We start from the raw sequence: 15156 nt of genomic DNA, 5'->3' as shown, positions 1-15156 counted from the left end.
CTGTTCTTTATTGTCAAAAAAGATAGCATGGCTGAGGGATAGCACATTTAATATCACCTCTACCACCCCTCTACACACACACTGCCTATGTTGGTCTCTTTGCTTAGTCAGGATTCAGGGATGTGGTTGAGATTTCTGGGCAGTGAAGATGCCTTTGAAATTTCCCTGAACTACCCATTGCAATGTGGACTACATCAGGAAATCCATGTATCGGTACTTTTTTGTACTCCTTCCCTGGAGATGATACCAAAGGATAGTGGAGATCTATGTGTACTGGCCAACAGAGGGTGGATATCTGTGTTGCCCAGGGTCTCCAGATCTCATGGGCCAAAGACAGGTGGACGCTTCCAAGATGGTGGCTCAAAGCCCACTTCATCTCCCTCACTGCATACTGGTGTGCAAGATGAACAGGCTGAGAATCACTGCTTCAGGCTTCATTAGATGACTGATTCACTGAATGTTTTGGAAATATTACAGTACAGTGGAATGGGTCCTACCTCTCCACAGAGCAGTTTGAAGCCTTCCTTCAGACTAAGGAATCTTCCTCTACCACCAGAAAACCACTTACATTGGAGGAAGGCTTGAGGAAAATTCTGGAGGAACTCCATACCATTACAAGAATATTTTTGTCATATATGATGTTGATGTATTTTGATTTATTTTCTGTTACATACAAATGTAAGGGTTTAAAACTCTAGGTCTTCTTTCTGTGTATCCGTACATGTGTAGTAATTTTATATATACACAAAGGCTATTTCTAAAAATTGCAACGTGTTATTCATGCTGATTGTTTGCCCACAGTTCTAATCTAATGCCATGGCCCTCTGGGTGAGTGAAAATCTCTTTGGAAACCCAATACTTGCTTTATTTAAACGGGCTATACATTTAGTTCTCTGGTCTTCTAATCTCTCTGTTGGTTATGGAACCACGATCGCAACATTTGGCACTGTCATTCCAGAACGAGTGAGTAAAGAAAGTTTGGCATATCCAGCTGCTTAAAAGATTAAAGGCCAGCTGCCCGCGATAGAGCTTGGTGCAAAAGACATTAACAACTTGCCGTATAATGGCAATGTGTTTCTTGAGTAAAGCAGATGTTTTATGAGGTTGCATTCTGCTTTGTATTGCATTTAATGATAAAAATTTCAATCCCTAGTTATCCAAACAAGGATTGTTATAAATCCCCTTAGTTGGAAGGAACAGTCAACTTCCACAGTATCACAGCTGCATGCAACTTCCCCATTGCCTTTTGCTTTGCAATACTGAAACAAGAAAAAAAAATCCCTGAATTATTGGAGATAATGACTTGGGGATAATTGTAAGCAGGTTTACTCAGCAGTATTCTATGGGCTTACTCCCAGGAAAGGGTCTTAAGAATTGCTTCCTTGCAATTTCAACCCAGATGATGCTGAATGCCTAGGTAAGTTTTTTCATATAACATCTGCTGCTGTGATATGAATGCATAGAACCAGTCTGGAGATAAATAAAATCTAACCTTTTACAGGCATATTGTTATTGAGATGGATATATGATGTATACCCTCACATATCTGTACGCTATACTGCTATGTACCAGGACCATATGGTACCAGGACTACACATGATGGAAGTTTTCGTTGGAGGGGGGTACTGAGCTTGCAAGGAACTCTTGCATTTATGTAAAGCTGTGCATTTTATACCATGTCAGCACAACATTTTATAACAATACACCAATTGGCAGATGTTGTATGTAGTGAAGGTCAATTGTTGTTTAGTAGGAGTTCACATTTTAATTAGTTTTATAAACAGACAAATTCATTTGCACGTGTCACATTTTAATTAATCTGAATTAAAGAGACACTTTTTTCATTCAGGTGTGCACAGTGACTTACAATTTCTTTTTAAAAGAGCTTTTTCAACATTTCTTTCAATAAGGCTTGCCAACTGAGCTGGAGAAAAATAAATTGTCCCTGTCGCGCGGTTGGACCTGGCCTTGGGTGCTGGCGTGATCCCCTGGCGGGGAAGAGGCCTCCTGGCTGCGTGGCTGGGCCTGGCCTCGGGTGCCGGTGCCGGTGCCGGTGCGATCCCCCAGCAGGGGAGAGGACTCTCAGCTGCGCAGCTGAGCCCGGCCTTGGGCACCGGCAAGCAGCGCTTTGGCACTGGGGGAGCTGCTGGGCGCCGGCCAGGTTGCCTGGCGCCCCCCCCCCCCAACCTGACAAGGTGTACGCCCCAATTGTCCCTCTAGTAGAACCTTAATGTGTAGAAATGAGCTGCTGAAGCTTTTCATGGCATGGAAGTAAATAACATAATCTGGACAGGGCATTTTCTACAGGCCGACTGGCAACTCTATCGTTAGTGTTTCAAATGGCAGCTATAATGAAGTTTGGATAATCTGCATATTTAATTAAATATCTCTAACATGTTAAAAGGCAGAAAGTTGACTAAAATCCTTGAATCCTTTGCTAGCCCATATTACAAGTAGTAACACTAATTACATTAATATATTTTTGGCACTTGGGAGTCTGGTTAGAGAATACAGAGTTGAAACTTGGAAAAAGAGTCAGGAAACAATAAAACTGGCAGCAAACCTTCTTTGTCATCACAGTCAAATGTGTCTTGCAGCAGAAAAAATGTTTCCTGGTATATATTTCTTACTTCAGTATTTCCATCAGTGAGTGGATTTAAAAGCTATTTTTTGATCCTATCTAGGCATATAAGCAGCGTTTCCACTGCCTCCTTCCTTTTTGCATGGACTAATTCTAATTTTCTTGAAATTGCAAGTTTTCAGACATTTTCTGACGTTTTGCAAAATTTCATTACTACTTTTTTTGCTTGGTCTTCTACAAGTTAAGCTCAAGCATAAGTTAATACTCATAAAAGGTCCTACTCATGCTTGGATCATGGGAACCTCAAGGATAGGTACATATATGGAGAGAGATGTTTGGTAGAATTAAAAGAATAAAAATCTGATTTGAAAATATATAGGAGGCAAATACTTTACATGAAACATATATACATTATCATAAAATAAGTTTATTCCATAAAGAAAAATATTATTCCCCCTCCAAATATTTCCCCTTTGATCAAATGGCAGTCTCAGTTCTATATTATGAATCTATGACCTTTTAAGGAAACTTATTTGCTACATTCTCATTTTGAGGGAGCTTAATTGTGGCTTAGGACAATCATTATCAGTAGCTATACTCAATTAATTCAGATATGTATCTTTTGCATTTTTTAATCATAACATTTGCCTTAAGGGTGAAAAGGTTGAATACTAAATATTTTTGTATATCTGTATTTTAACAATACCTGGCACATCACATGAGGAAAATGGTTGGATAAGGAGATATTGTCTCAGAAAAGTGGTGGCAGGGAAAAGGGGGAAACCATTCCTTCCCTCATCACCTTCACCTTATTGCTGAACATTTAAAATGCATGGTCAAAATTTAATATCATGTGTGTTTTAATAAGAGCAAAAACTGATAGCTTGCATTTTTTGTATTCACAGCTCTATGTCAGCCTGGATGTAAACATGGGGAATGTATCGGACCAAACAAATGTAAGTGTCAACCAGGATACACTGGAAAAACATGCAACCAAGGTAAGAAAGCCAAAACTTAGCATTCATAACCAAGCTTCTTTGTCATGTTGCTCAAATATATTTCAGATTTTCTTGCAGCAATCTGATTCTCCTAATCTGAGTCATGGCTTACTTTCAGCCCAATTAAGAGCCCTGAGGTGGCCAAAGATGCCACTGCAGCACTATCCTGCCATATAGCCCTCTGAACTGAGTGAGAACTTCCATTATGTTCAAAAGTGCCCGTGATTGGATCGCAATACTTGACAGAAAATGATCGTTTATCAAGTAAATGTGTTGTTGGAGATACACGATCAGCGAGAATTGGATTCAGTGCTAGCAATAGAACATCTAGATTCAAATCCAGTAGCAACTTAGAGACCCACAAGGTTTTGGTGGTGTAAGTTTTTGAAAGTCAAAGTGGCATCTGATAAAAGGAGTGTTGACTCTCAAAATTTAGACCCCCCCCCCAAAGAAAATATTGTTGGTCTGTAAGGTGCTACTGGACTTCAGTCAAGCTGTTCTGCCTGCTTTAGAGGTGTGTAGCCTGAGCAAAATTTCAAAGTGTTAATTCTGCTTTAGGTAGTAAGGATTTTGGAGGGTGTATAACAAAAACTACCATGCAATTTTGAATGATTCTTCCTACTGTCTTTATAATGAGCTCCTATCCAGGAGGTTATAAATGCAAATGACTCTTTTAAAATATGGGCCATTTTTGCCATATTTTAATCACTTACCCCAAAGCATTATTTCACAGAGTGCAGAATTCTCCCCAGTGCTTAAACAGGTCACAGTCACATTCTTCAGTTAACCGTTATAAATCTTTTTAAAGCTTATTATGGAAAAGCAAATGAGCGCTGTAGAGAATGTGACAATTTGAGGGAGGTGGTGCTGAACGAAACTGTGTTCTCTGATACTTGTTAATCCTCTTGTGGCACAGTGGTTGCTAAATGCTTTTTAAAGCTTGACTGTTTAGATATATTAATTCTTCCTTGAAAGGCTTGTGTGGCGTGTGAGCCCACCTTCACCTTGGCAATCTTTCTCGCCCTTCCTTTACCTCATGTTGTTACACATACTTTGGTCAGACCCAACCAACACCATCTTGTGTAACAGTCTGTGTTTTACACTGTAGTTTTAGTTATGTATTTTATATTTCTATCCTGACTTTCAGCCAAAAGCGTCTCCCAAAACAGTTTACTGCAATTAAAACAACCCAATATAAATAACGTTAAAATATAATAAAAATGTTCCTCAGGGAGAAGATTCTTCGCTGGTATTCAGCTGGTATTTAGGCATGATGAACGGGTATCTGGCTACTTCCTGTTCTCCCTCTGTTTTCCTTGATTGCAGTTGAAAGCTGTAAGGAAAGGGGCATCATTCCATGCCACAAAAATGTTTTCTGTATAAAGCAATCAAATCTGTATTCCTCTGCCATTGGGCTCTGTGGCTTTTATGAAACGAAAGTCATGAAGTTTTATGAAGGCAGGGATTTTGTGTCGGAAATTCATACTCTATTCAACATTCCAGTGACTATTGCCCACAGTGGGTCTCATAAAGGTCAGCTTCTGGGTGAATGATACCCACTATAATTAATAATACAAGAGAACTGCAAGAAATTTTGGGCTCTGCAGTCTTACAGGTAGTTCTTGACTAAGTATTATTGTCTTTGGTTTCAATAAGAATTTGGGCCTCTTTCCATTGCACCAAAGACAAATGTTCACATTTCCACTGTGGGCTGGTGTTGTCTTTTTTTGTGTGTGTAATGTGTAGAGCTTTCCCATGTTGGAGAATATGCCAGAAACTCATCCTCAAATGCCAAGGTTCCTGGGGACATGTTTTCAAATATACAAAAGGAAAGTAGAGCTCGTTTGTTTGAACCCCAGACTGCCCAAATCACAAATAGAGCCTCTGGTGAGGATTTGATATTTAGAGCAAATGGACCACCCTGTTTTGGCTGTTTTTAACTTCCCCAACAAGCATTTATCTTGCAGCTGCTGAACTTCCAGTGTCAGAACTTGTCTAAGGAGGAAAAGCCAAGGCTGAGGAGGAGCAGCCTTGCATGGGGTCTGTGTGATAGCAGGGGGAAGGTTTTGCATTCACTAGGCATGAGCTGTTTATGCTCTAAAAATTGCATCCCCAACCCCAAACCCCAGTTTATAGCTGGAGTTTAAACAGCCATCTGTCTGCTGCTGTCAAGTATATTTTGGGCCTGTGCAAGAGATTGTGCTCTTAATGACCAACTCTCTTTTAAATGAAGATTTGCCTGCAAGTTAAATCGCTTACCCTTCCCACTCCTAGCCTTCTAAACTGTTCTTTTCCAGGTCCTTTCCATTTACTGAGAATAAGCTTGCCAGGCCTCCCACTACGGCTGCAGCCTGTAGCCCACTGGCACTCAAGCAAACCAACACAGTGATATCTCCAACACAGGGAAGCTCTAGGAATTACCAGAAACTCTGTGGAGTTGAGCTACTTTTTGTCACTTCTGGGTTTTTACCTGAAAGTGACATGGCAATGTCACCAATGTTGCACCCCTCCCCTCTGTTCTTGTCCCCAGCCCTTGTGTGGGTCTCCAGGCTCAGGCAACCTAGGGGTGGATGCAATGGGGACTAACAGCCTGTTCAGAGAAGATGGATGGTTTCTCTTCCAGCCCTTTCTACTGTGGTGCTGTAGCAAGGAGAGTCCAGCAATTGCCTTGCCCTACATAATAGAACACTGATTATTTTTTCCTCCTATGACTTCCCCACACAGAAAATGCTTTGTGACATGTAACAGTTCATAGATACTAAAACACATTAGTTTGAGGACTTGGCAGCTCAATTATACAAGTTGCTGCTAATTTCAGTGGAGTCTTTTTGGAAATATGGCAGCCCTGATATTTATGGGGCTGATTACTTATAATATGTCATATTGCTACAACTCATGATCCCATATGTCATATCATGTATTTTGAAGGAAATCTGCATTATCCATAGGTTACATTGTTGACTGCCTCATTTGTAGTTCAGCTCCATCTCTGAATACGGATGGTGTTTCCTAGATTTGAAGAGGCTACTTGTATTAAATAAAAGTTCCATTACTGGCAAAAAGGTCAAATAAACATATATTTTCATAAATTGATAATTATATTCCAGAAAGCTACCATTTCTTGTGATTGTGTTTGTATGGCAGATATTGGGATCTTCTAAAGGGCAAAAAAGAAATGCCATTTGTACGATAGGAAATTTAACCTTTTGGTTTCCGTCCACTTCTTGCGGACCAAATAACAGAATCTTAAAATTAAGCTATGAAAATTATGTGACTGATTAATTGCTAAAAATTAATTGATCCTGTTATCAATTAATCTTCCAGTTCTTTCCCTGATTTAACTCAGCTGTAAAATAATTGAAATGGCCTTGTTCATGGTCTGTGGTCATGATGTATTTAGGTTATGATATCATGCACATAGTATTATGAGACCAAGTTGAGTGTCATTCTCAATTGCCATAACTTTGTACTGGAGATGACAGAAGGTCAATTGTGTATTTTTGTGGTAAGTAGCATTTGTTCTTGCTTTTGCTCCAAGTAAAATCTGGTAACTGATTTATAATGAGTTATAAGATTTTGGGGGGAGACAATAACATATGGTTGAGAAAGTACGATTTTAAAACATCTGTTGAAACACCAAGTTCAAAACATGAACAGGTTTTCAGCAGGAATTAGGAGGTCTCCCAGGGTTGTATCAGCAAACATGTTGTCCTAGTCTCATGATTTCAAAAATAATGGGAATATGAGGAGTGAAGAATGAAATATTAATGGACAGGAAAGAGGAAGACTTAACCCATTCCTTGCTCACTCTTCTTCTGAACAAAGTATTCTACCCTCTGGTTGCCTCGAGTAGCCTTTTGTCCAGTAATGTCTGGAAGTTAGGTCTTCTGATTTTTTGGGGGTCATGCAGTGGCAAACCCCCCCCCCCTACACACAGTCTGCTGAGTAAATGTCATGATGTGACATCATTCCATGGGTCAGTAATGACCCAGCCAGCGCTTGCACAGGGGACTGACTACCTTTATCTCTTATATTTATTGGCTTTGTTGGCAGCTGTTCTGAATATTTTAGATTTTTATGGGGCCTTTTGGGGGGAAACAAAGTCCACTGGAAGAAGAGCCTTTTCCTTTAGCAGAAGGCTTCAGACTTGGCTGAGCAGAGTGGAAGAAGATGTTATTTAATTACTATTGTTGTATTCCACATCCCTGGGCATCAGTCATGGAACCTCTGCCCATTGCACAAGATTTGATAGCGTGTTTTAGGACAGTTGGCATAGGACAATACTATCCAGTTCTGTCAGACTCACTGTTGTCCCATGGGTACCCTAAAATACTCCCAATATTCCCCTTAACTAAAACTGATGCATCTTCGTTAATAGTATTTGAACAAACCACTCTGTCATTACTTGGGTCTTAACTTCTACTGTACCTTCTCCCCACCTTGTGAAGCTGAGCTCCTGTACCCACTGTTATATGACTGGCCCAGTGAACCACCTTTTTTCATCCCTCTGGATCATCATGCAGCAAATTTTCCTCTGAGGGGTGAGAAAAATCCTTGACTTCAGGTGGTACGTTTCTTCCACCTGCACGGCTTTGAACTACAGTGAAACCTCTTGCGGATGTGCTAAAGGATAACAAACCTCTGGCTGCCACATCAAAGCCTTGCCTGCAGTAGCATTGGCATGCTCAGCAAGTCAGCATTTGCATTTTCTTGAGGCTGCAAACCTCTCTTCTGGAAAGGCTTGACCCTAGACAGTTCTCTTCATTTGTGCCTGTGTTACTTTCTTGCTTCAGCCTTTCAGGACATGTGCTGCTCTTTCTGAACTCTTTCATAAGCCAAGGGGAGAAAGTGCTGGGTACTTGCATAGGTTAAAGATATTGACACCAGTGGAAAGAGGTTCAGGTTGGTCCAAAGCAAAACCCGTAAACAGAAACTGTATAATACCTTTAATTAGGACTAACCAAAATGATGCTTGGAAGCTTGCACACTGGGGTTTTTTTTTTGGTCATTTAGTTGGACAGAATGAAAGGGACTCCATGAAGTCTGTGGTTGACCAAAATAAGAACATCATACTTGTATTAACTCATTCATGATGTAGGTTTACATTTATCTTGTATATCTCAGGCATTTGTACAGCTGTTTATTATGCTTTAAATACCTTTTTCAAAAAAGTGGCCTCATCATGTGACCATTATTACCTGCTCTGGTCAATTGTTTGTGATGGTGGCCTCATCATGTGACCATTATTACCTGCTCTGGTCAATTGTTTGTGATGGTATACTTTTGAAAGCCAGTCCATTTATGCATTTATGCTGTAAAATGGCAAGAGGCCATATGGCCATTGTCTGCAGCCAATGGGCAGGCCTTAGTCCCTCTTTGTAGGCCACTCATAGAAGTTGGAAACCAACCAGGCTAGAATAAATGCAACATTACAGAACCCATGTGCTTGCTAAGGAACTTTTGGAAATGATGGTGGTAGTATAAGTCTGCCAACAGCTCCAAAGAATTGCTTTCATTGTGGGAGAATTGAGGTTTTGCACTCAAACTAGGATCTTATAATGCTGATCAGTGGTGATTACTAGACCCAGAAACCAGAACTCCACCTTTCCTGTGTGGAAAGGCAGCCTTGTCAAAGGCATCTATTGCGCAGAAGATGAAGGATGACACATATTGCTACAATTCCCCCCCTTCTCCTAAAACAAGTGAATCCTCCATTGTTTAAGGCTGTGTTCTTACCCTCTGCAGTGCTTAAGTGCATCCATCTTACTGTTTGTTACAATAAGAAGCACTACCCAGTTCTTAGTGCTGATATCATACTAGCCATCTGCAACATTACCAAGGCTAGAGCTGGCCAGATGTCCAATCAGCTTCAGAGCAATCTAGGTTACAATGATGAAAACTAAGCCTACCATTTAAAAAAATCTTCATCAATCGATCCCATGAGTTTTAGTCAATTACTTAGTTGCCTTTATGTACATGTGCAATATATTAGTTCTAAAGCAAAAAGCATACTCACTATTGATGTTACTCAGGAAAGTTACAGTAATCAACAGAACAATTGACTTCAATTTAGGAGCTAGGACTCCTAGGAGGGTCACAGAGCTTCTATAGGACTGCCAATTTTGCTGCTTTTTGGAAGAAACTACATGCAGCATTGAGAGCACGGATGCCCTGCTTCCTGCTTGTCTTTGCATACAGACACCAAGTTGCAAGATGGGGTTATTCAGCAATGGAGAGGTTTCCCACATTGCAGCCAGATTGTCTCCTCCATTTCCATAATATGACTGTGGTGTCATTGAACTTCCTATCACGTGCTTGCAGCTCAATTGGTCCCATGTTGCCATCTGGGATTGTAGGTATCATTTAGGTTTGGAAAGATTGAATACAGAGGGAAGGAGGATCTTCTAAAATGGCGTACTTGCTGGCAGTGTTATAGGAAGCAATACATTTGAGTTGAACAATAAGTTTAACAAAACTGCTGCTAATTAATTTTCAGTTTATCAAAGTATGTTTAATGGATTCATCTGAATAATCATTTAAACATTGCAGCCCTAGTTATATTCTTAAGAAGGGGTGCTATATTTCATTTTCATCATCAAAGATGCAACCTTATAATTGTTTGTACTTTGCTAGCAGCTTTTCAGTGCGCAAGCAATAATCTTTCTATGCATTGGCGTTTGTAATTTCTGTCCTGGCAATGTAATATCCAAGCTTAGCAGCTTGTGCTCAAATCTTGGACTGCTTTTCCAGAGTCCTGCAACACACAATCTGCTGCTATATATGCCTTTGAATGTACAGTTTTAATGGTGACCATACTGGTGTATGTTTCTGACTATATAATTGCTACATGTGAATGTAAGATAGCTTCCCAGTCGAATTGTGTAGTTTGGAATTATGAAGGGTATTCTCAGCAGGCAGGATAACAAAGCTCTTTAAAACATATCTCAGGCCTTTTAATAAAAAAAAATAAAAAAAATAAAACATATCTCAGGCTTGGTGTGTCCTCCATTTTCAAATTCAGTACAACTTTTGCAAAAAACAGTATTTTAGGCAACCTTTAAAAAAATTAAAAAGTCATAACTTTGAAAAGGGGGGGTCTTCTTTTTCCTTCCTCCTTCATTCAGGAAGGATTTAAGTAAGATGTAAGGATGAGTCAGGAATTAACTGGTAGATAAAAAGTGCAACACCTGTGTGCAACTCGTTAAGTGCTTCTGCCTCAAGCTAATTACTACCAGCCGTCTCAACCAGAAATACCTTTTCTTATACAACAAAGTAAAAAAAAAACAGACTTAAAAGAAAGCTTGTGTTAAATTCACTGTGGTTAAACAATGGAGTATCATTGCAGAAATCCAAAACTTATCTCTATTGAGAACTCAGTAGATAGTCTTATTATGCAAACCATCATTCTTCCCAACTCCATGCCAAATTGCTCTATTTGCAATATAAGAAAAATAGTATTATCTAGGATAGTTGTGATAATTTCAGCAAGATAATTGACTTGGAGTGCTTTGAACACTCTGCATAAATGCTGATTAGGATGTTGGTTTAAAAATGGTTATGTTAAACAACACAGAAAATGGTATTACATAAATAGAAACGATGTCATGAGAACAAAGTAATCTATGTAGCAAACAAATAATATAAACTATACATAGTCCAGTCTCATTGCCTTTAATAAAGCACCTCACAGAACCATTCTGTTATAAAATAACCATGTTTCCTTTATTAAAATAGTCTCCCAAACCATTTTGTTTCACACAGTATGTAGAACAGGAGCCTTCCTGACCTCCTCAAGGAGGTCGTTCCACAAGGTGAAGAAGAGTTGGTTTTTACACCTCACTTTTCTCTCCTGCATGAAGTCTCAAAGTGGCCTATAATCACCTTCCCTTCCCCTCCCCACAACAGGCACCTTGTGAGGTAGGTGGGGCTAGGACAGTTCAAAGAGAACTGTAACTGGCCCAAGGTCACCCAGCAGACTTCTTCAGGAGGAGCGGGGAAAACAAATCCAGTTCACCAGATGAGAGTCTGCCCTTCATTTGGAAGAGTGAGGAATCAAACGGGTTATCCAGATTAGAGTCCACTGGTGTTAACTACTTCACTACTATGCAGTACATAACAGAGAATGATTGTGGATGGGTGTTTGCTGATCTTCCCCAACACAAGTGGGAAAAGCAAATCCAATCCTAGGAATATTCCTAATATTTCCAGCATATTTTGTAAAGCATATTAAATTAATCTCTAGAAATGCTTCCGTTAATTCACTGTGAGGAAATCAAATGAAACCCACAGAAATGTTGAATATAGCTTTAATTAAAATTCGTTAAACAATAGTTAAGACTTTTATACCCCATATCCTATCAATATATTCTCAATGAAAGTTCCAGACAAGCAATAAGTAAAATGGTACCTGTATAAAATATTCACTCCAAAAGTGGTTAAAAGATTTTTAAAAGTGGTCAAAATTATTTCAAACCCATTCACAAACCAATAACCACAATCAAAATAATCACAATGGGGAAATAACATGAACTCGACAATATGAGTTAGATGGCCCAGTACATAACTCACTGTTATGTAGCTGCATGTGTTCAGTTAAACTAAGAGACGAAACACAACATTACAAAACTACAAAAACGCCTGGAGAAAGGAAATAGTTTTGCCTGGGGCCTTAAGCTGAGAAGGTTAGGTACCAAGTAGGTCAATTTGGACAGACTCAATGTGCCACAGCAGAAAAGACTTTGTCCCAGCAAGTTGGGAGAGCACACGAAGAGCCTTAGCAGCAGATTTTAATAGATAAGCTGATAAATGTGGAAGAAATCAGTTTTAAAAATACTGCTTTCTAGACCATTTAGAGCTTTATAGGTTAAAAAAAAAATCACAGCTTTCAACTTTGCCTTGAAGCAACTTGTCAGCCAGGATAAATCTTTTAGGAGTGGTGAGATATGATATCCAACAGCAGCACCAGTGGAACAAAGTATTAATAAAACTTACCAGCATAAACTCTTAATATATACTTACATTCTTTGATGATACTGTTAATAGCTATCCAATATTATAGCCTAAACCTGTGCGCCAAAATATGTTACTCCCAGAGGTGTTATGTTTAGAACTCTGTAAAAAGTTTTTTTACAAAGCAAGTAGAAGGCTGGCAATTTTATTATGCCATTGCATTTTTATAGATATGACTGTACCTTATGCACTAGGTTTATAAGATATTTTCCACTTAATAACAACATCTGCTTCTAGAACCAGACTTTTATAACAATTAAAAAAAGTCTAAAGCGTGGGTATAAAGAAGTATTTTGGTTTGACCCTTCAACTAGATTAGGATAGTTTGTTATTACAGTGAGATGCCAACTTTCATGTGGGCTGCTAGGAGTTCTCCCAGGATTACAGTTGATCTCCAGGTGACAGAGATCAGTTCCCCCGGATACATTATACCCCGCTGAGATTCCTGCTCTCCCTCTCCAAAGCTCCGGAAATCTCCCAACCCCGATCTGCAATCCTATTACCATCAGCTTTAATGCTGTTGGCAGAAGTGCAGAGAGTAGGGTATGTAAAGCAGATCTCAGCTGGCACACTGGATACACAGACACAGCTTTATTAACATGGTCAGTGGACCTTTCAGTAATACATTTATTAAAGCAAAATGTAGGAATTGTAAACATTGGATTAACAGAATCCTTTCAAAGTCAAGAATCTAGCCTGAATGGCTACATTCAAAAGACTTTTCCAGTGACGTGCGCATGCTTCCCAGCAAAGAGGAGTCACTAGCCACTGAGCTAAACTACCTGGTGACATAATTTAGAGTGGAGGAGTTCCATCATCTCTAACTTGCATGAAGTAACTACAGAACAACAATCTCAATCTCCCCTGCAACACAAGGAAATAGTTGAGCATTTGAAGACAGGTGCTTGGAAGGACCATCAGCGATTGCTGAGGGCAAAACGTTACAATGCACAAATGTAGAAGCTCTACCGCATTTTGGTACACATTTTATAGAACTTGCACGTTTCTTAGGTACTGGAAGGTTTAGCAGGCTAGACAGTACTGAAATCTTAAGTTGTTTAGGACTTTGAAGGCAGAAGCCACCAGTTTGAATTGTACTTGGAAATGTAGTCATAGTTAAGATGGACAGAAGTAATTGGTGGTGGGCAAGAGAGAGTCTGCAATAGTACCCTCTTAACTATGGTCATGGGATTAAGATTCTGGATTAAGATTATTACTTGTACACTGGTCCTCTATTCTTATGGGATGGAAATGATTAATATTTCAAATATCTTCTTTGTAGTAACCATTTTTATATGAATTTTCAAGGCAAAAGCCATAACACACACAAAAATAAAAATAGACCAAATTATAAAGTACTAATTTCATAGAAACTGCTAGTTTCCTCTGCATCCATATGAACCCTTAAATCCCAAACTTTCAACCCTTGGCCATTAAACATCAAAATAGAATGAAATCTTTAATATATTTCAGACATCTCAGAATCCATCAGGGCTAAGTTGCAAGAGAAAGAAAATATGTCTGCTGCCTTCTCTGAAACTGTAAAAAATGCAAATGTGTAATAGTTGCTCTATTTTGTTTCCTCCCTGTTTGTTTTAGATCTCAATGAATGTGGACTGAAACCAAGACCATGCAAACACCGGTGCATGAATACATATGGCAGCTACAAGTGTTATTGTCTGAATGGGTACATGCTTATGCCAGATGGATCATGTTCTAGTACGTCAGGAGCCCTCTGCTGAATAAAAATTCATATCCATCATTTTAAAAAAATATATCATGAATTAAGATTAAACTTTGCTAAATTAGATAAGGAAGTATAGAATAATTCATTTGGATGGTTTTATTGTCACAACACAACAGAGCTCTCAGTCATAATTTATTTGGGAATGCATGAGACCTTTATTATCGGCATATGTTGCTGTACAATGTAAATGTGACCCATTAAAAATGACAGATGTCTTCTTCTGTGCCTATTTTAAAGCTCTAGTGTAAACTCCCCAAATGTCAGGTTCTTTATGGATCATATGGAAGGGGATATACTTTGAATACTAAGAACGGGAAAGAGAATTTGCTTTTCTTGAAGGATTATACAGAATCTTTTCTGCAGTGTGAAGAGATTAGATTTTAGAACTAGACTTTATAATGTGTTAAGAATGTACTGGCTTATTTTAAGCATCAAATCCCTTTTTAGCGAGCAGTTTCCAAAGGCTCTACTTCTTTAAGAATTGTGAACAGCCTTCCTGAGTTACTTCAGGATCCTAAAGTCTCACTGAGAATATTTTTACCTCACTCTTGTACCGGATGTGCGGTTAAAATTTCCCTTTACCTCATGAAAGGACAAAACATGTGACTGAATCCCTCCAAAAATACTTTAGGGATTTGCCTGGAAGGACAAATTGGGGTGGTACAAAGTATGTGTGTGGTGTGGCAGGGGGAAATCAATCAGATGCTTTTCCTCCTAAAATCAATGGTAACCTTTCCATAGACTTTCTCTGTTATTAAATTAATTCCATAATTAAGCTTGATAGACTACACTCTTGACACAGAATTTAAATACTGAGTCGC

The 15156-nt window shown here is 39.1% G+C and overlaps 1 protein-coding gene across 5 annotated transcripts in view; it reads left to right on the top strand.

Moving 5' to 3' along the window:
* Positions 1 to 15156, top strand: part of NPNT (nephronectin) — a 69206-nt gene that overhangs the window by 27601 nt on the left and 26449 nt on the right. For all 5 annotated transcript variants that reach the window (XM_048510043.1, XM_048510047.1, XM_048510046.1 and 2 more), the window contains 2 exons: positions 3487 to 3579; positions 14188 to 14307. In XM_048510043.1, the coding sequence (XP_048366000.1) occupies positions 3487 to 3579; positions 14188 to 14307 (213 nt within the window). The remainder of the gene's footprint in view (positions 1 to 3486; positions 3580 to 14187; positions 14308 to 15156) is intronic.

Source organism: Sphaerodactylus townsendi, linkage group LG10 (assembly GCF_021028975.2).
Source record: "Sphaerodactylus townsendi isolate TG3544 linkage group LG10, MPM_Stown_v2.3, whole genome shotgun sequence".
In the NCBI taxonomy this organism is placed as follows: domain Eukaryota; kingdom Metazoa; phylum Chordata; class Lepidosauria; order Squamata; family Sphaerodactylidae; genus Sphaerodactylus; species Sphaerodactylus townsendi.
This window is presented reverse-complemented; position numbering and strand designations above follow the sequence as displayed.